Source organism: Ascaphus truei, chromosome 2 (assembly GCF_040206685.1).
Source record: "Ascaphus truei isolate aAscTru1 chromosome 2, aAscTru1.hap1, whole genome shotgun sequence".
Classification (NCBI taxonomy): Eukaryota; Metazoa; Chordata; class Amphibia; order Anura; family Ascaphidae; genus Ascaphus; species Ascaphus truei.
This window is the reverse complement of record NC_134484.1, coordinates 1,278,002-1,298,338: the sequence shown is the minus strand read 5'-3', so window position 1 is coordinate 1,298,338 and position 20,337 is coordinate 1,278,002. Positions and strand designations below refer to the sequence as shown.

The window sequence follows — 20,337 nt, the reverse complement described above, 5'->3', positions numbered from 1 at the left end:
CCAGTCACAGGCCGCCGGCCCCAGTCACAGGCCGCCGACCCCAGTCACAGGCCGCCGGCCCCAGTCACAGGCCGCCGACCCCAGCCACAGGCCGCCGACCCCAGCCACAGGCCGCCGGCCCCAGTCACAGGCCGCCGGCCCCAGTCACAGGCCGCCGACCCCAGCCACTGGCCGCTGACCCCAGCCACTGGCCGCCGACCCCAGCCACAGGCCGCCGACCCCAGCCACAGGCCGCCGACCCCAGCCACAGGCCGCCAGTCACAGGCCGCCGGCCCCAGGCACAGGCCGCCAGCCCCAGCCACAGGCCGCTGACCCCAGCCACAGGCCGCCGACCCCAGACACAGGCCGCCGGTCACAGGCCACCGACCCCAGACACGGCGCCGACCCCAGATACAGGCCGCCGGTCACAGCCACAGGTCGCCGGCCCCAGCCACAGGTCGCCGGCCCCAGCCACAGGTCGCCGACCCCAGCCAAAGGCCGCCGACCCCAGCCACAGGTCGCCAGCCACAGGTCGCCGACCCCAGCCACAGGTCGCCAGCCCCAGTCACAGGCCGCCGGCCCCAGCCACAGGCCGCCGACCCCAGCCACAGGGCGCCGACCCCAGTCACAGGTTGCCAGCCACAGGCCGCCGACCCCAGCCACAGGCCGCTGACCCCAGCCACAGGTCACTGACCCCAGTCACAGCCACAGGCCGCCACACCCAGCCACAGGCCGCTGACCCCAGCCACAGGCCGCCGACCCCAGCCACAGGCCACCAGCCACAGGCCGCCGACCCCAGTCACAGGCCGCCAGCCACAGGCCGCCAGCCCCAGCCACAGGCCGCTGACCCCAGCCACAGGCCGCCGACCCCAGACACAGGCCGCCGGTCACAGGCCACCGACCCCAGACACAGGGCGCCGACCCCAGATACAGGCCGCCGGTCACAGCCACAGGTCGCCGGCCCCAGCCACAGGTCGCCGGCCCCAGACACAGGCCGCCGACCCCAGCCAAAGGCCGCCAACCTCAGCCACAGGCCGCCGACCCCAGCCACAGATCGCCAGCCACAGGTCGCCGACCCCAGCCACAGGTCGCCAGCCCCAGTCACAGGGCGCCGGCCCCAGCCACAGGCCGCCGACCCCAGTCACAGGCCGCCAGCCACAGGCCGCCGACCCCAGCCACAGGCTGCTGACCCCAGCCACAGGTCACCGACCCCAGTCACAGCCACAGGCCGCCAGCCCCGGTCACCGGCCGCCGACCCCAGCCACAGGGTGCTGACCCCAGTCACAGGCCGCCGAACCCAGTCACAGGCCGCCGACCCCAGCCACAGGCCGCCGACCCCAGCCACAGGCCGCCGACCCCAGCCACAGGTCGCCGACCCCAGTCACAGGCCGCCAGCCACAGGGCGCCGACCCCAGCCACAGGGCGCCGACCCCAGCCACAGGTCGCCGGCCGCCGACCCCAGCCACAGGTCGCCGGCCGCCGACCCCAGCCACAGGGTGCCGACCCCAGCCACAGGCCGCCGACCCCAGCCACAGGTCGCCGACCCCAGTCACAGGCTGCCGGTCACAGGCTGCCGACCCCAGCCACAGGGCCCCGGTCACCGGCCGCCGACCCCAGCCACAGGGTGCCGACCCCAGTCACAGGCCGCCGAACCCAGCCACAGGCCGCCGACCCCAGCCACAGGCCGCCGACCCCAGCCACAGGCCGCCGACCCCAGCCACAGGCCGCCGACCCCAGCCACAGGCCGCCGACCCCAGCCACAGGCCGCCGACCCCAGCCACAGGCCGCCGACCCCAGCCACAGGTCGCCGACCCCAGTCACAGGCCGCCGACCCCAGCCACAGGCCGCCGACCCCAGCCACAGGTCACCGACCCCAGTCACAGGCCGCCAGCCACAGGCCGCCGACCCCAGCCACTGGCCGCCGACCCCAGCCACAGGCCGCCGACCCCAGCCACAGGCCGCCGACCCCAGCCACAGGCCGCCAGTCACAGGCCGCCGGCCCCAGGCACAGGCCGCCAGCCCCAGCCACAGGCCGCTGACCCCAGCCACAGGCCGCCGACCCCAGACACAGGCCGCCGGTCACAGGCCACCGACCCCAGACACGGCGCCGACCCCAGATACAGGCCGCCGGTCACAGCCACAGGTCGCCGGCCCCAGCCACAGGTCGCCGGCCCCAGCCACAGGCCGCCGACCCCAGCCACAGGCCACAGGCCACAGGCCACCGACCCCAGCCACAGGCCGCCAGTCACAGGCCGCCGGCCCCAGCCACAGGCCGCCAGTCACAGGCCGCCGGCCCCAGCCACAGGCCGCCAGTCACAGGCCGCCGGCCCCAGACACAGGCCGCCTGTCACAGCCACAGGCCGCTGACCCCATCCACAGGCCGCCGACCCCAGACACAGGCCGCCGGTCACAGGCCACCGACCCCAGACACAGGCCGCCGGTCACAGCCACAGGTCGCCGGCCCCAGCCACAGGTCGCCGACCCCAGACACAGGCCGCCGACCCCAGCCAAAGGCCGCCGACCCCAGCCACAGGTCGCCGACCCCAGCCACAGGTCGCCAGCCCCAGTCACAGGGCGCCGGCCCCAGCCACAGGCCGCCGACCCCAGTCACAGGCCGCCAGCCACAGGCCGCCGACCCCAGCCACAGGCCGCTGACCCCAGCCACAGGTCACTGACCCCAGTCACAGCCACAGGCCGCCAGACCCAGCCACAGGCCGCTGACCCCAGCCACAGGCCGCCGACCCCAGGCACAGGCCGCCAGCCACAGGCCGCCGACCCCAGTCACAGGCCGCCAGCCACAGGCCGCCAGCCACAGGCCGCTGACCCCAGCCACAGGCCGCCGACCCCAGACACAGGCCGCCGGTCACAGGCCACCGACCCCAGACACAGGGCGCCGACCCCAGATACAGGCCGCCGGCCACAGCCACAGGTCGCCGGCCCCAGCCACAGGTCGCCGACCCCAGACACAGGCCGCCGACCCCAGCCAAAGGCCGCCGACCTCAGCCACAGGCCGCCGACCCCAGCCACAGGTCGCCAGCCACAGGTCGCCGACCCCAGCCACAGGTTGCCAGCCCCAGTCACAGGGCGCCGGCCCCAGCCACAGGCCGTCGACCCCAGTCACAGGCCGCCAGCCACAGGCCGCCGACCCCAGCCACAGGCCGCTGACCCCAGCCACAGGTCACCGACCCCAGTCACAGCCACAGGCCGCCAGCCCCAGCCACAGGCCGCTGACCCCAGCCACAGGCCGCCGACCCCAGCCACAGGCCGCCGGCCCCAGCCACAGGCCGCCGACCCCAGCCACAGGCCGCCGACCCCAGCCACAGGTCGCCGACCCCAGTCACAGGCCGCCAGCCACAGGGCGCCGACCCCAGCCACAGGTCGCCGGCCGCCGACCCCAGCCACAGGGTGCCGACCCCAGCCACAGGCCGCCGACCCCAGCCACAGGTCGCCGACCCCAGTCACAGGCTGCCGGTCACAGGCTGCCGACCCCAGCCACAGGGCCCCGGTCACCGGCCGCCGACCCCAGCCACAGGGTGCCGACCCCAGTCACAGGCCGCCGAACCCAGCCACAGGCCGCCGACCCCAGCCACAGGCCGCCGACCGCAGCCACAGGCCGCCGACCCCAGCCACAGGCCGCCGACCCCAGCCACAGGCCGCCGACCCCAGCCACAGGCCGCCGACCCCAGTCACAGGCCGCCGACCCCAGTCACAGGCCGCCGACCCCAGCCACAGGCCGCCGACCCCAGCCACAGGTCGCCGACCCCAGCCACAGGCCGCCGACCCCAGCCACAGGCCGCTGACCCCAGCCACAGGTCACCGACCCCAGTCACAGGCCGCCAGCCACAGGCCGCCGACCCCAGCCACAGGGCGCCGACCCCAGCCACAGGTCGCCGGCCGCCGACCCCAGCCACAGGGTGCCGACCCCAGCCACAGGCCGCCGACCCCAGCCACAGGTCGCCGACCCCAGTCACAGGCTGCCGGTCACAGGCTGCCGACCCCAGCCACAGGGCCCCGGTCACCGGCCGCCGACCCCAGCCACAGGGTGCCGACCCCAGTCACAGGCCGCCGAACCCAGCCACAGGCCGCCGACCCCAGCCACAGGCCGCCGACCCCAGCCACAGGCCGCCGACCCCAGCCACAGGCCGCCGACCCCAGCCACAGGCCGCCGACCCCAGCCACAGGCCGCCGACCCCAGCCACAGGTCGCCGACCCCAGTCACAGGCCGCCGACCCCAGCCACAGGCCGCTGACCCCAGCCACAGGTCACCGACCCCAGTCACAGGCCGCCAGCCACAGGCCGCCGACCCCAGCCACTGGCCGCCGACCCCAGCCACAGGCCGCCGACCCCAGCCACAGGCCGCCGACCCCAGCCACAGGCCGCCAGTCACAGGCCGCCGGCCCCAGGCACAGGCCGCCAGCCCCAGCCACAGGCCGCTGACCCCAGCCACAGGCCGCCAACCCCAGACACAGGCCGCCGGTCACAGGCCACCGACCCCAGACACGGCGCCGACCCCAGATACAGGCCGCCGGTCACAGCCACAGGTCGCCGGCCCCAGCCACAGGTCGCCGGCCCCAGCCACAGGCCGCCGACCCCAGCCACAGGCCACAGGCCACCGACCCCAGCCACAGGCCGCCAGTCACAGGCCGCCGGCCCCAGCCACAGGCCGCCAGTCACAGGCCGCCGGCCCCAGACACAGGCCGCCAGTCACAGGCCGCCGGCCCCAGCCACAGGCCGCCGGTCACAGGCCACCGACCCCAGACACAGGCCGCCGGTCACAGCCACAGGTCGCCGGCCCCAGCCACAGGTCGCCGACCCCAGACACAGGCCGCCGACCCCAGCCAAAGGCCGCCGACCCCAGCCACAGGTCGCCGACCCCAGCCACAGGTCGCCAGCCCCAGTCACAGGGCGCCGGCCCCAGCCACAGGGCGCCGGCCCCAGCCACAGGCCGCCAGCCACAGGCCGCCGACCCCAGCCACAGGCCGCTGACCCCAGCCACAGGTCACTGACCACAGCCACAGGCCGCCAGACCCAGCCACAGGCCGCTGACCCCAGCCACAGGCCGCCGACCCCAGGCACAGGCCGCCAGCCACAGGCCGCCGACCCCAGTCACAGGCCGCCAGCCACAGGCCGCCAGCCACAGGCCGCTGACCCCAGCCACAGGCCGCCGACCCCAGACACAGGCCGCCGGTCACAGGCCACCGACCCCAGACACAGGGCGCCGACCCCAGATACAGGCCGCCGGCCACAGCCACAGGTCGCCGGCCCCAGCCACAGGTCGCCGACCCCAGACACAGGCCGCCGACCCCAGCCAAAGGCCGCCGACCTCAGCCACAGGCCGCCGACCCCAGCCACAGGTCGCCAGCCACAGGTCGCCGACCCCAGCCACAGGTCACCAGCCCCAGTCACAGGGCGCCGGCCCCAGCCACAGGCCGCCGACCCCAGCCACAGGCCGTCGACCCCAGTCACAGGCCGCCAGCCACAGGCCGCCGACCCCAGCCACAGGCCGCTGACCCCAGCCACAGGTCACCGACCCCAGTCACAGCCACAGGCCGCCAGCCCCAGCCACAGGCCGCTGACCCCAGCCACAGGCCGCCGACCCCAGCCACAGGCCGCCGGCCCCAGCCACAGGCCGCCGACCCCAGCCACAGGCCGCCGACCCCAGCCACAGGTCGCCGACCCCAGTCACAGGCCGCCAGCCACAGGGCGCCGACCCCAGCCACAGGTCGCCGGCCGCCGACCCCAGCCACAGGGTGCCGACCCCAGCCACAGGCCGCCGACCCCAGCCACAGGTCGCCGACCCCAGTCACAGGCTGCCGGTCACAGGCTGCCGACCCCAGCCACAGGGCCCCGGTCACCGGCCGCCGACCCCAGCCACAGGGTGCCGACCCCAGTCACAGGCCGCCGAACCCAGCCACAGGCCGCCGACCCCAGCCACAGGCCGCCGACCCCAGCCACAGGCCGCCGACCCCAGCCACAGGCCGCCGACCCCAGCCACAGGCCGCCGACCCCAGCCACAGGCCGCCGACCCCAGCCACAGGCCGCCGACCCCAGCCACAGGCCGCCGACCCCAGCCACAGGCCGCCGACCCCAGCCACAGGCCGCCGACCCCAGCCACAGGCCGCCGACCCCAGCCACAGGCCGCCGACCCCAGTCACAGGCCGCCGACCCCAGCCACTGGCCGCCGACCCCTGCCACAGGCCGCCGACCCCAGCCACAGGCCGCCGACCCCAGCCACAGGCCGCCAGTCACAGGCCGCCGGCCCCAGGCACAGGCCGCCAGCCCCAGCCACAGGCCGCTGACCCCAGCCACAGGCCGCCGACCCCAGACACAGGCCGCCGGTCACAGGCCACCGACCCCAGACACGGCGCCGACCCCAGATACAGGCCGCCGGTCACAGCCACAGGTCGCCGGCCCCAGCCACAGGTCGCCGGCCCCAGCCACAGGCCGCCGACCCCAGCCACAGGCCACAGGCCACCGACCCCAGCCACAGGCCGCCAGTCACAGGCCGCCGGCCCCAGCCACAGGCCGCCAGTCACAGGCCGCCGGCCCCAGACACAGGCCGCCAGTCACAGGCCGCCGGCCCCAGCCACAGGCCGCCAGTCACAGGCCGCCGGCCCCAGACACAGGCCGCCTGTCACAGCCACAGGCCGCTGACCCCATCCACAGGCCGCCGACCCCAGACACAGGCCGCCGGTCACAGGCCACCGACCCCAGACACAGGCCGCCGGTCACAGCCACAGGTCGTCGGCCCCAGCCACAGGTCGCCGACCCCAGACACAGGCCGCCGACCCCAGCCAAAGGCCGCCGACCCCAGCCACAGGTCGCCGACCCCAGCCACAGGTCGCCAGCCCCAGTCACAGGGCGCCGGCCCCAGCCACAGGCCGCCGACCCCAGTCACAGGCCGCCAGCCACAGGCCGCCGACCCCAGCCACAGGCCGCTGACCCCAGCCACAGGTCACTGACCACAGTCACAGCCACAGGCCGCCAGACCGAGCCACAGGCCGCTGACCCCAGCCACAGGCCGCCGACCCCAGGCACAGGCCGCCAGCCACAGGCCGCCGACCCCAGTCACAGGCCGCCAGCCACAGGCCGCCAGCCACAGGCCGCTGACCCCAGCCACAGGCCGCCGACCCCAGACACAGGCCGCCGGTCACAGGCCACCGACCCCAGACACAGGGCGCCGACCCCAGATACAGGCCGCCGGCCACAGCCACAGGTCGCCGGCCCCAGCCACAGGTCGCCGACCCCAGACACAGGCCGCCGACCCCAGCCAAAGGCCGCCGACCTCAGCCACAGGCCGCCGACCCCAGCCACAGGTCGCCAGCCACAGGTCGCCGACCCCAGCCACAGGTCGCCAGCCCCAGTCACAGGGCGCCGGCCCCAGCCACAGGCCGCCGACCCCAGCCACAGGCCGCTGACCCCAGCCACAGGCCGCCGACCCCAGCCACAGGCCACCAGCCACAGGCCGCCGACCCCAGTCACAGGCCGCCAGCCACAGGCCGCCAGCCCCAGCCACAGGCCGCTGACCCCAGCCACAGGCCGCCGACCCCAGACACAGGCCGCCGGTCACAGGCCACCGACCCCAGACACAGGGCGCCGACCCCAGATACAGGCCGCCGGTCACAGCCACAGGTCGCCGGCCCCAGCCACAGGTCGCCGGCCCCAGACACAGGCCGCCGACCCCAGCCAAAGGCCGCCGACCTCAGCCACAGGCCGCCGACCCCAGCCACAGGTCGCCAGCCACAGGTCGCCAACCCCAGCCACAGGTCGGCAGCCCCAGTCACAGGGCGCCGGCCCCAGCCACAGGCCGCCGACCCCAGTCACAGGCCGCCAGCCACAGGCCGCCGACCCCAGCCACAGGCCGCTGACCCCAGCCACAGGTCACCGACCCCAGTCACAGCCACAGGCCGCCAGCCCCGGTCACCGGCCGCCGACCCCAGCCACAGGGTGCTGACCCCAGTCACAGGCCGCCGAACCCAGTCACAGGCCGCCGACACCAGCCACAGGCCGCCGACCCCAGCCACAGGCCGCCGACCCCAGCCACAGGTCGCCGACCCCAGTCACAGGCCGCCAGCCACAGGGCGCCGACCCCAGCCACAGGGCGCCGACCCCAGCCACAGGTCGCCGGCCGCCGACCCCAGCCACAGGGTGCCGACCCCAGCCACAGGCCGCCGACCCCAGCCACAGGTCGCCGACCCCAGTCACAGGCTGCCGGTCACAGGCTGCCGACCCCAGCCACAGGGCCCCGGTCACCGGCCGCCGACCCCAGCCACAGGGTGCCGACCCCAGTCACAGGCCGCCGAACCCAGCCACAGGCCGCCGACCCCAGCCACAGGCCGCCGACCCCAGCCACAGGCCGCCGACCCCAGCCACAGGCCGCCGACCCCAGCCACAGGCCGCCGACCCCAGCCACAGGCCGCCGACCCCAGCCACAGGCCGCCGACCCCAGCCACAGGCCGCCGACCCCAGCCACAGGTCGCCGACCCCAGTCACAGGCCGCCGACCCCAGCCACAGGCCGCTGACCCCAGCCACAGGTCACCGACCCCAGTCACAGGCCGCCAGCCACAGGCCGCCGACCCCAGCCACAGGCCGCCGACCCCAGCCACAGGCCGCCGACCCCAGCCACAGGCCGCCGACCCCAGCCACAGGCCGCCAGTCACAGGCCAGCCCCAGGCACAGGCCGCCAGCCCCAGCCACAGGCCGCTGACCCCAGCCACAGGCCGCCGACCCCAGACACAGGCCGCCGGTCACAGGCCACCGACCCCAGACACGGCGCCGACCCCAGATACAGGCCGCCGGTCACAGCCACAGGTCGCCGGCCCCAGCCACAGGTCGCCGGCCCCAGCCACAGGCCGCCGACCCCAGCCACAGGCCACAGGCCACCGACCCCAGCCACAGGCCGCCAGTCACAGGCCGCCGGCCCCAGCCACAGGCCGCCAGTCACAGGCCGCCGGCCCCAGACACAGGCCGCCAGTCACAGGCCGCCGGCCCCAGCCACAGGCCGCCAGTCACAGGCCGCCGGCCCCAGACACAGGCCGCCAGCCCCAGCCACAGGCCGCTGACCCCATCCACAGGCCGCCGACCCCAGACACAGGCCGCCGGTCACAGGCCACCGACCCCAGACACAGGCCGCCGGTCACAGCCACAGGTCGCCGGCCCCAGCCACAGGTCGCCGACCCCAGACACAGGCCGCCGACCCCAGCCAAAGGCCGCCGACCCCAGCCACAGGTCGCCGACCCCAGCCACAGGTCGCCAGCCCCAGTCACAGGGCGCCGGCCCCAGCCACAGGCCGCCGACCCCAGTCACAGGCCGCCAGCCACAGGCCGCCGACCCCAGCCACAGGCCGCTGACCCCAGCCACAGGTCACTGACCCCAGTCACAGCCACAGGCCGCCAGACCCAGCCACAGGCCGCTGACCCCAGCCACAGGCCGCCGACCCCAGGCACAGGCCGCCAGCCACAGGCCGCCGACCCCAGTCACAGGCCGCCAGCCACAGGCCGCCAGCCACAGGCCGCTGACCCCAGCCACAGGCCGCCGACCCCAGACACAGGCCGCCGGTCACAGGCCACCGACCCCAGACACAGGGCGCCGACCCCAGATACAGGCCGCCGGCCACAGCCACAGGTCGCCGGCCCCAGCCACAGGTCGCCGACCCCAGACACAGGCCGCCGACCCCAGCCAAAGGCCGCCGACCTCAGCCACAGGCCGCCGACCCCAGCCACAGGTCGCCAGCCACAGGTCGCCGACCCCAGCCACAGGTCGCCAGCCCCAGTCACAGGGCGCCGGCCCCAGCCACAGGCCGCCGACCCCAGCCACAGGCCGTCGACCCCAGTCACAGGCCGCCAGCCACAGGCCGCCGACCCCAGCCACAGGCCGCTGACCCCAGCCACAGGTCACCGACCCCAGTCACAGCCACAGGCCGCCAGCCCCAGCCACAGGCCGCTGACCCCAGCCACAGGCCGCCGACCCCAGCCACAGGCCGCCGGCCCCAGCCACAGGCCGCCGACCCCAGCCACAGGCCGCCGACCCCAGCCACAGGTCGCCGACCCCAGTCACAGGCCGCCAGCCACAGGGCGCCGACCCCAGCCACAGGTCGCCGGCCGCCGACCCCAGCCACAGGGTGCCGACCCCAGCCACAGGCCGGCCGACCCCAGCCACAGGTCGCCGACCCCAGTCACAGGCTGCCGGTCACAGGCTGCCGACCCCAGCCACAGGGCCCCGGTCACCGGCCGCCGACCCCAGCCACAGGGTGCCGACCCCAGTCACAGGCCGCCGACCCCAGCCACAGGCCGCCGACCCCAGCCACAGGCCGCCGACCCCAGCCACAGGCCGCCGACCCCAGCCACAGGCCGCCGACCCCAGCCACAGGCCGCCGACCCCAGCCACAGGCCGCCGACCCCAGTCACAGGCCGCCGACCCCAGCCACAGGCCGCCGACCCCAGCCACAGGTCGCCGACCCCAGTCACAGGCCGCCGACCCCAGCCACAGGCCGCCGACCCCAGCCACAGGCCGCCGACCCCAGCCACAGGCCGCCGACCCCAGCCACAGGCCGCCGACCCCAGCCACAGGCCGCCGACCCCAGTCACAGGCCGCCGACCCCAGCCACAGGCCGCCGACCCCAGCCACAGGTCGCCGACCCCAGTCACAGGCCGCCGACCCCAGCCACAGGCCGCCGACCCCAGCCACAGGTCACCGACCCCAGTCACAGGCCGCCAGCCACAGGCCGCCGACCCCAGCCACTGGCCGCCGACCCCAGCCACAGGCCGGCGACCCCAGCCACAGGCCGCCGACCCCAGCCACAGGCCGCCAGTCACAGGCCGCCGGCCCCAGGCACAGGCCGCCAGCCCCAGCCACAGGCCGCTGACCCCAGCCACAGGCCGCCGACCCCAGACACAGGCCGCCGGTCACAGGCCACCGACCCCAGACACGGCGCCGACCCCAGATACAGGCCGCCGGTCACAGCCACAGGTCGCCGGCCCCAGCCACAGGTCGCCGGCCCCAGCCACAGGCCGCCGACCCCAGCCACAGGCCACAGGCCACCGACCCCAGCCACAGGCCGCCAGTCACAGGCCGCCGGCCCCAGCCACAGGCCGCCAGTCACAGGCCGCCGGCCCCAGACACAGGCCGCCAGTCACAGGCCGCCGGCCCCAGCCACAGGCCGCCAGTCACAGGCCGCCGGCCCCAGACACAGGCCGCCTGTCACAGCCACAGGCCGCTGACCCCATCCACAGGCCGCCGACCCCAGACACAGGCCGCCGGTCACAGGCCACCGACCCCAGACACAGGCCGCCGGTCACAGCCACAGGTCGTCGGCCCCAGCCACAGGTCGCCGACCCCAGACACAGGCCGCCGACCCCAGCCAAAGGCCGCCGACCCCAGCCACAGGTCGCCGACCCCAGCCACAGGTCGCCAGCCCCAGTCACAGGGCGCCGGCCCCAGCCACAGGCCGCCGACCCCAGTCACAGGCCGCCAGCCACAGGCCGCCGACCCCAGCCACAGGCCGCTGACCCCAGCCACAGGTCACTGACCCCAGTCACAGCCACAGGCCGCCAGACCCAGCCACAGGCCGCTGACCCCAGATACAGGCCGCCGACCCCAGGCACAGGCCGCCAGCCACAGGCCGCCGACCCCAGTCACAGGCCGCCAGCCACAGGCCGCCAGCCACAGGCCGCTGACCCCAGCCACAGGCCGCCGACCCCAGACACAGGCCGCCGGTCACAGGCCACCGACCCCAGACACAGGGCGCCGACCCCAGATACAGGCCGCCGGCCACAGCCACAGGTCGCCGGCCCCAGCCACAGGTCGCCGACCCCAGACACAGGCCGCCGACCCCAGCCAAAGGCCGCCGACCTCAGCCACAGGCCGCCGACCCCAGCCACAGGTCGCCAGCCACAGGTCGCCGACCCCAGCCACAGGTCGCCAGCCCCAGTCACAGGGCGCCGGCCCCAGCCACAGGCCGCCGACCCCAGCCACAGGCCGTCGACCCCAGTCACAGGCCGCCAGCCACAGGCCGCCGACCCCAGCCACAGGCCGCTGACCCCAGCCACAGGTCACCGACCCCAGTCACAGCCACAGGCCGCCAGCCCCAGCCACAGGCCGCTGACCCCAGCCACAGGCCGCCGACCCCAGCCACAGGCCGCCGGCCACAGCCACAGGCCGCCGACCCCAGCCACAGGCCGCCAGCCACAGGGCGCCGATCCCAGCCACAGGGCGCCGACCCCAGCCACAGGTCGCCGGCCGCCGACCCCAGCCACAGGGTGCCGACCCCAGCCACAGGGTGCCGACCCCAGCCACAGGCTGCCGACCCCAGCCACAGGTCGCTGACCCCAGTCACAGGCTGCCGACCCCAGCCACAGGGCCCCGGTCACCGGCCGCCGACCCCAGCCACAGGGTGCCGACCCCAGTCACATGCCGCCGAACCCAGTCACAGGCCGCCGACCCCAGCCACAGGCCGCCGACCCCAGCCACAGGCCGCCGACCCCAGCCACAGGTCGCCGACCCCAGTCACAGGCCGCCGACCCCAGCCACAGGCCGCTGACCCCAGCCACAGGTCACCGACCCCAGTCACAGGCCACCAGCCACAGGCCGCCGACCCCAGCCACAGGCCGCCGACCCCAGCCACAGGCCCTGACCCCAGCCACAGGCCGCCGGCCCCAGCCACAGGCCGCCGACCCCAGCCACAGGCCGCCGACCCCAGCCACAGGCCACCGACCCCAGCCACAGGCCGCCGACCCCAGCCACAGGTCGCCGACCCCAGTCACAGGCCGCCGGCCGCCGACCCCAGCCACAGGGCGCCGGTCACCGGCCGCCGACCCCAGCCACGGCGCCGACCCCAGCCACAGGTCGCCGACCCCAGTCACAGGCCGCCGACCCCAGTCACAGGCCGCCGATCACAGGCTGCCGACCCCAGCCACAGGGCCCCGGTCACCGGCCGCCGACCCCAGCCACAGGGTGCCGACCCCAGTCACAGGCCGCCGACCCCAGTCACAGGCCGCCGACCCCAGCCACAGGCCGCCGACCCCAGCCACAGGCCGCCGGCCCCAGCCACAGGCCGCCGATCCCAGCCACAGGTTACTCACTGTCTTCATTGACATTTGCAACACAGCATCCATACAGTTATTAGTTGTTAGGAAGCCGCGCGCTCGTATTAGCGGACGCCGCACTCTCGTATTAGCGGACGCCGCACTCTCGTATGAGCGGACGCTGCACTCTCGTATTAGCGGACGCCGCACTCTCGTATTAGTGGACGCCGCGCTCTCGTATTAGCAATTGTTGTATTCCCTTTTTTAACAGAAAAAAAGTTGGCCAAACGTGATTTGAACCAGTAACCATGTGTATGCGGCTCTAACACACCCGCTCATCTCCTCTAAGTCTTCTCCTGCCTCTCCCCTGCAGGTGGTTGCTCTGTGACCATGTGTATGCGGCTCTAACACACGCACTCATCTCCTCTGTCTTCTCCTGCCTCTCCCCTGCAGGTGGTTGCTCTGTGACCATGTGTATGCGGCTCTAACACACGCGCTCATCTCCTCTGTCTTCTCCTGCCTCTCCCCTGCAGGTGGTTGCTCTGTGACCATGTGTATGCGGCTCTAACACACGCGCTCATCTCCTCTGTCTTCTCCTGCCTCTCCCCTGCAGGTGGTTGCTCTGTGACCATGTGTACGCGGCTCTAACACACGCGCTGATCTCCTCTAAGTCTTCTCCTGCCTCTCCCCTGCAGGTGGTTGCTCTGTGACCATGTGTATGCGGCTCTAACACACGCGCTCATCTCCTCTGTCTTCTCCTGCCTCTCCCCTGCAGGTGGTTGCTCTGTGACCATGTGTACGCGGCTCTAACACACGCGCTCATCTCCTCTAAGTCTTCTCCTGCCTCTCCCCTGCAGGTGGTTGCTCTTTGACCATGTGTATGCGGCTCTAACACACGCGCTCATCTCCTCTGTCTTCTCCTGCCTCTCCCCTGCAGGTGGTTGCTCTGTGACCATGTGTATGCAGCTCTAACACACGCGCTCATCTCCTCTATCTTCTCCTGCCTCTCCCCTGCAGGTGGTTGCTCTGTGACCATGTGTATGCGGCTCTAACACACGCGCTCATCTCCTCTGTCTTCTCCTGCCTCTCCCCTGCAGGTGGTTGCTCTGTGACCATGTGTATGCGGCTCTAACACACGCGCTCATCTCCTCTAAGTCTTCTCCTGCCTCTCCCCTGCAGGTGGTTGCTCTGTGACCATGTGTATGCGGCTCTAACACACGCGCTCATCTCCTCTGTCTTCTCCTGCCTCTCCCCTGCAGGTGGTTGATCTGTGACCATGTGTATGCGGCTCTAACACACGCGCTCATCTCCTCTGTCTTCTCCTGCCTCTCCCCTGCAGGTGGTTGCTCTGTGACCATGTGTATGCGGCTCTAACACACGCGCTCATCTCCTCTGTCTTCTCCTGCCTCTCCCCTGCAGGTGGTTGCTCTGTGACCATGTGTATGCGGCTCTAACACACGCGCTCATCTCCTCTAAGTCTTCTCCTGCCTCTCCCCTGCAGGTGGTTGCTCTGTGACCATGTGTATGCGGCTCTAACACACGCACTCATCTCCTCTGTCTTCTCCTGCCTCTCCCCTGCAGGTGGTTGCTCTGTGACCATGTGTATGCGGCTCTAACACACGCACTCATCTCCTCTGTCTTCTCCTGCCTCTCCCCTGCAGGTGGTTGCTCTGTGACCATGTGTATGCGGCTCTAACACACGCGCTCATCTCCTCTAAGTCTTCTCCTGCCTCTCCCCTGCAGGTGGTTGCTCTGTGACCATGTGTATGCGGCTCTAACACACGCGTTCATCTCCTCTAAGCCTTCTCCTGCCTCTCCCCTGCAGGTGGTTGCTCTGTGACCATGTGTATGCGGCTCTAACACACGCGCTCATCTCCTCTGTCTTCTCCTGCCTCTCCCCTGCAGGTGGTTGCTCTGTGACCATGTGTATGCGGCTCTAACACACGCGCTCATCTCCTCTAAGTCTTCTCCTGCCTCTCCCCTGCAGGTGGTTGCTCTGTGACCATGTGTATGCGGCTCTAACACACGCACTCATCTCCTCTGTCTTCTCCTGCCTCTCCCCTGCAGGTGGTTGCTCTGTGACCATGTGTATGCGGCTCTAACACACGCACTCATCTCCTCTGTCTTCTCCTGCCTCTCCCCTGCAGGTGGTTGCTCTGTGACCATGTGTATGCGGCTCTAACACACGCGCTCATCTCCTCTAAGTCTTCTCCTGCCTCTCCCCTGCAGGTGGTTGCTCTGTGACCATGTGTATGCGGCTCTAACACACGCGTTCATCTCCTCTAAGCCTTCTCCTGCCTCTCCCCTGCAGGTGGTTGCTCTGTGACCATGTGTATGCGGCTCTAACACACCCGCTCATCTCCTCTAAGTCTCTCCTGCCTCTCCCCTGCAGGTGGTTGCTCTTTGACCATGTGTATGCGGCTCTACCACACGCGCTCATCTCCTCTAAGCCTTCTCCTGCCTCTCCCCTGCAGGTGGTTGCTCTGTGACCATGTGTATGCGGCTCTAACACACGCGTTCATCTCCTCTAAGCCTTCTCCTGCCTCTCCCCTGCAGGTGGTTGCTCTGTGACCATGTGTATGCGGCTCTAACACACCCGCTCATCTCCTCTAAGTCTCTCCTGCCTCTCCCCTGCAGGTGGTTGCTCTGTGACCATGTGTATGCGGCTCTAACACACGCGCTCATCTCCTCTAAGCCTTCTCCTGCCTCTCCCCTGCAGGTGGTTGCTCTGTGACCATGTGTATGCGGCTCTGACACACGCTCTCATCTCCTCTAAGTCTTCTCCTGTCTCTCCCCGGCAGGTGGTTGCTCTGTAACCATGTGTATGCGGCTCTAACACACGCGCTCATCTCCTCTGTCTTCTCCTGCCTCTCCCCTGCAGGTGGTTGCTCTGTGACCATGTGTATGCGGCTCTGACACACGCTCTCATCTCCTCTAAGTCTTCTCCTGCCTCTCCCCTGCAGGTGGTTGCTCTGTAACCATGTGTATGCGGCTCTAACACACACGCTCATCTCCTCTGTCTTCTCCTGCCTCTCCCCTGCAGGTGGTTGCTCTGTAACCATGTGTATGCGGCTCTAACACACGCGTTCATCTCCTCTGTCTTCTCCTGCCTCTCCCCTGCAGGTGGTTGCTCTGTGACCATGTGTATGCGGCTCTAACACACGCGCTCATCTCCTCTGTCTTCTCCTGCCTCTCCCCTGCAGGTGGTTGCTCTGTGACCATGGCCGGGCCGGACAAGTTCCAGTTTGCTATAGACCGAGGCGGCACATTCACAGACGTGTTCGCCCGATGTCCTGGTGGGAAAGTCAGTGTGATGAAGCTGCTATCGGAGGACCCCGGAAACTATCGGGACGCCCCCACTGAAGGGATCCGAAGAATCCTGGAGGAGGTGAGGGGCAGCGGTCTCATACTAGGGACATTTACACCATGCATCGCAGGTCTCAGTAACACTTTGAGAATAAAGCGATGAGGTTTGAAAGCTCTGTACACTTTAATCTAGGAAGAACTACTATGTTGGTGATATCACACCTAATAGCGAATCTGCAGGTCTCCATAATAATAATAATAATAATAATAATATATAGCGCTGACCCCGTGGACAATGTTGTACATGGAATTTGGCAGGCACAATGAGATCCTGCCCGGAAGAGCTTACAATCTAAATTCGACGCCTGAGGCACAGGTAAGTGAACGGGCCATATTGACTAAGCAGTCTTCTGCCATAAGCCACCCTGTGACACTGGAAGGTCCCCTCGCTGTCCACTCATGCCAATAGGCAGTAAAGAGTCTTCCGTCTTCTACTTCTTAGTAAATTTGGGTCCATGTGACTCGCCCAAGTAATGCTGACTCTGGGATTCGAACCAAGGTCACCTGCTTCGGCGCCGATATTCTTATTAGAGATGGTCACACCGGGCCCAGTTTGACTCGCAAAGGTTCGCATGATTTGTGAAAGAGCTTCGTGAGTTTTGGTAAAACATTTTTAGCAAATTTGAATGATGTTAAAATTGACCAAATTTCACCAATGTTCACAAAACTGTGTGTGATAAAAACAAAATGAGGTGGAACATCCTCACTGTGACACCGATAAAGGTTTTCCCACGCTCTCTAACTACCGTACGCTACTCATTCAGCCGGGTATGAACCAGTTCAGTTGGTTTCATGTCTTTTTGAAGAGAGTCCTAAGAAAAAGTCCATCCCAGGTCAGAGGAGTTCCAGAAAAGCAGGAGAGGAGGGGGGGGTCTGGCAATGCAAAACCATCCGCAAACTGCGCGCAATCTGGGGTCTCCATGCAGGAAAATCGCACCGCTGGACATCTGATTTGCAGAGAGAGAGAGGACAGTGAGGGGACAGAGTCGGGGAGAGGGGTCATTAACCTACACTTCACGTGGTGCGCGGACACGTCTTGTGAAGATGCCTGTGACGTAGGCCAGCAAATAATTTTAATACATTTACATATTTTATATTTGCATATTCTCGGGTATCTCCGGTGTCCTCTCAGTAAATGGGCCAGCTAGTGTATTATTATTATTATTATTATTATTATTATGAAAAGAGAAACATGGGCAAAGAAAAAATAACCACAGGGCGTCTATCCATAGCAGTGAGCCCATGTATATGTGCCCAGAAATGAATATATCCTATGGGAGGAGACTGGGGGCATCTGTACATAACCAGCGATACCCACCACTCGTGTCACTGATTTTATACACAAAGCAGTCAGACTGCTAAAATCAGCACTTTTCCTTTCAAAATGCCATTTTTTGGAACCAGAGCGCCCCAAGCCCGACTGATTTCAGTCTTTGAGCTCCCTGTGTTCCGACCCTGGATACATTTGAGAAAGGACGCATTGAAATATACATCCCATTACCCCGTGTGTCTGGGGAAGCAGAGGAGGGGGTTAACGGTGTTACCTTATATGCAGTATCATTCTATACTGCTAGTCTTTCCACCGCATGGCACGCTGCTCGGCTCCTAATCTCATCAGCAACGAGAGTACAGGTGCAGCTGTCTGTTCTCGCCCGCGTGCCACGGACGCTCTGTGGCCACCTCGCAGCCAGATTACCGCGAGACGGCCACGGATTTTCCTTGGCACGCGGGAGACAGGGGCAGATACATGTGTATGTTCAGATAGAATACTCGGGGCGTGAGACGAAATAGAACATTCTAACAGTCTAATCCGAGCTGGCCGCTCTCTCCTAATGTGTCGCTGCACTCTCAGTACCACACTGGAATAGAAACGCCCGCAGATAACGCTGGGAGAACCCCAACTCAGGAAGGGGGGTAGTATATTTGGTTTAGACCTGATGGGGAATAAAGACCTGGTGCAAGCTGCAGACCAATTATTTGGAACAGGGGAAGTATGAGAGAGTATGCAAGGAGTAATCCAGGAGGTGCGGGCAGTATGTGTTATTAATATGACCCTGGTTAGATAGTAATGAATGGTTAGTGATCAGTGTATGATTTGGGATCATTTTCCGTGATGGCCCCAGGATGGCGGAGTACTGAATATATCTGACCAGTGGGACGTATTTGGGACTTGGCCTCCATTGCTCATCATAATGATCCATACTGCACAACCCTTATCTCAGGGGCGGCCTACTATGTCCTCCTCGGCCACCGACAGATCAGGTCTGAGGGATATCCTGCTTCAGCACAGGTCAATGACTGAGCCACTGATTCAGCCACCTGTGCTGAAGCAGGGATATCCCTGGCCTGTTGGTGGCCCTTGTGGACTTGAGTTGGCCACCCCCTGACTCGGGTAGTTAGTGCAATAAAACATTGGGCCGGATTCATCAAATTCCCACAAAGTGGAGATATTATCGAATATTGCAGGGAGATACCGGCACCCCACACCGGGGCTCGGGAAGCAGGGAGATACCGGCACCCCACACCGGGGCCTGTCACTCGGGAAGCAGGGAGATACCGGCACCCCACACCGGGGCCCGTAACTCGGGAAGCAGGGATATACCGGCACCCCACACCGGGGCCTGTATCTCGGGAAGCAGGGAGATACCGGCACCCCACACCGGGGCTCGGGAAGCAGGGAGATACCGGCACCCCACACCGGGGCCTGTCACTTGGGAAGCAGGGATATACCGGCACCCCACACCGGGGCCTGTCACTCGGGAAGCAGGGGGATACCGGCACCCCACACCGGGGCCTGTCACTCGGGAAGCAGGGAGATACCGGCACCCCACACCGGGGCCCGTAACTCGGGAAGCAGGGAAATACCGGCACCCCACACCGGGGCTCGGGAAGCACAGAGATACCAGCACCCCACACCGGGGCCTGTCACTCGGCAAGCAGGGGGATACCGGCACCCCACACCGGGGCCTGTCACTCGGGAAGCAGGGGGATACCGGCACCCCACACCGGGGCCCGTAACTCGGGAAGCAGGGAGATACTGGCACCCCACACCGGGGCCCGTAACTCGGGAAGCAGGGAGATACCGGCACCCCACACCGGGGCCTGTCACTCGGGAAGCAGGGAGATACCGGCACCCCACACCGGGGCCCGTAACTCGGGAAGCAGGGGGATACCAGCACCCCATACCGGAGCCTGTCACTCTGGAATCAGGGAGATACCGGCACCCCACACTGGGGCCTGTCACTCGGGAAGCAGGGGTATACCGGCACCCCACACCGGGGCCTGTCACTCGGGAAGCAGGGAGATACCGGCACCCCACACCGGGGCCTGTCACTAGGGAAGCAGGGGTATACCGGCACCCCACACCGGGGCCTGTCACTCGGGAAGCAGGGAGATACCGGCACCCCACACCGGGGCCCGTAACTCGGGAAGCAGGGAGATACCGACACCCCACACCGGGGCCTGTCACTCGGGAAGCAGGGAGATACCGGCACCCCACACAGGGGCCCGTAATTCGGGAAGCAGGGGGATACCGGCACCCCACACCGGGGCCTGCCACTCGGGAATCAGGGAGATACCGGCACCCCACACCGGGGCCTGTCACTCGGGAAGCAGGGAGATACCGGCACCCCACACCAGGGCCTGTCACTCGGGAATCAGGGAGATACCGGCACACGGCACCCCACACCGGGGCCTGTCACTCGAGAAGCAGGGGGATACCGGCACCCCACACCGGGGCCTGCCACTCGGGAATCAGGGGGATACCGGCACCCCACACCGGGGCCTGTAACTTGGGAAGCAGGTGGATACCGGCACCCCACACCGGGGCCTGTAACTTGGGAAGCAGGGAGATACCGACACCCCACACCGGGGCCTGTCACTCGGGAAGCAGGGGGATACCGGCACTCCACACCGGGGCCTGTAACTCGGGAAGCAGGGAGATACTGACACCCCACACCGGGGCCCGTC

General features: G+C 68.9%; 1 protein-coding gene across 1 annotated transcript in view; it reads left to right on the top strand.

The window, feature by feature from the left end:
* Positions 1-20,337, top strand: part of LOC142474711 (5-oxoprolinase-like) — a 174,291-nt gene that overhangs the window by 17,134 nt on the left and 136,820 nt on the right. The window contains exon 2 of the mRNA XM_075580899.1: positions 16,206-16,390. Coding sequence (XP_075437014.1) covers positions 16,223-16,390 — 168 coding nt within the window. The 5' untranslated portion in view covers positions 16,206-16,222. The remainder of the gene's footprint in view (positions 1-16,205; positions 16,391-20,337) is intronic.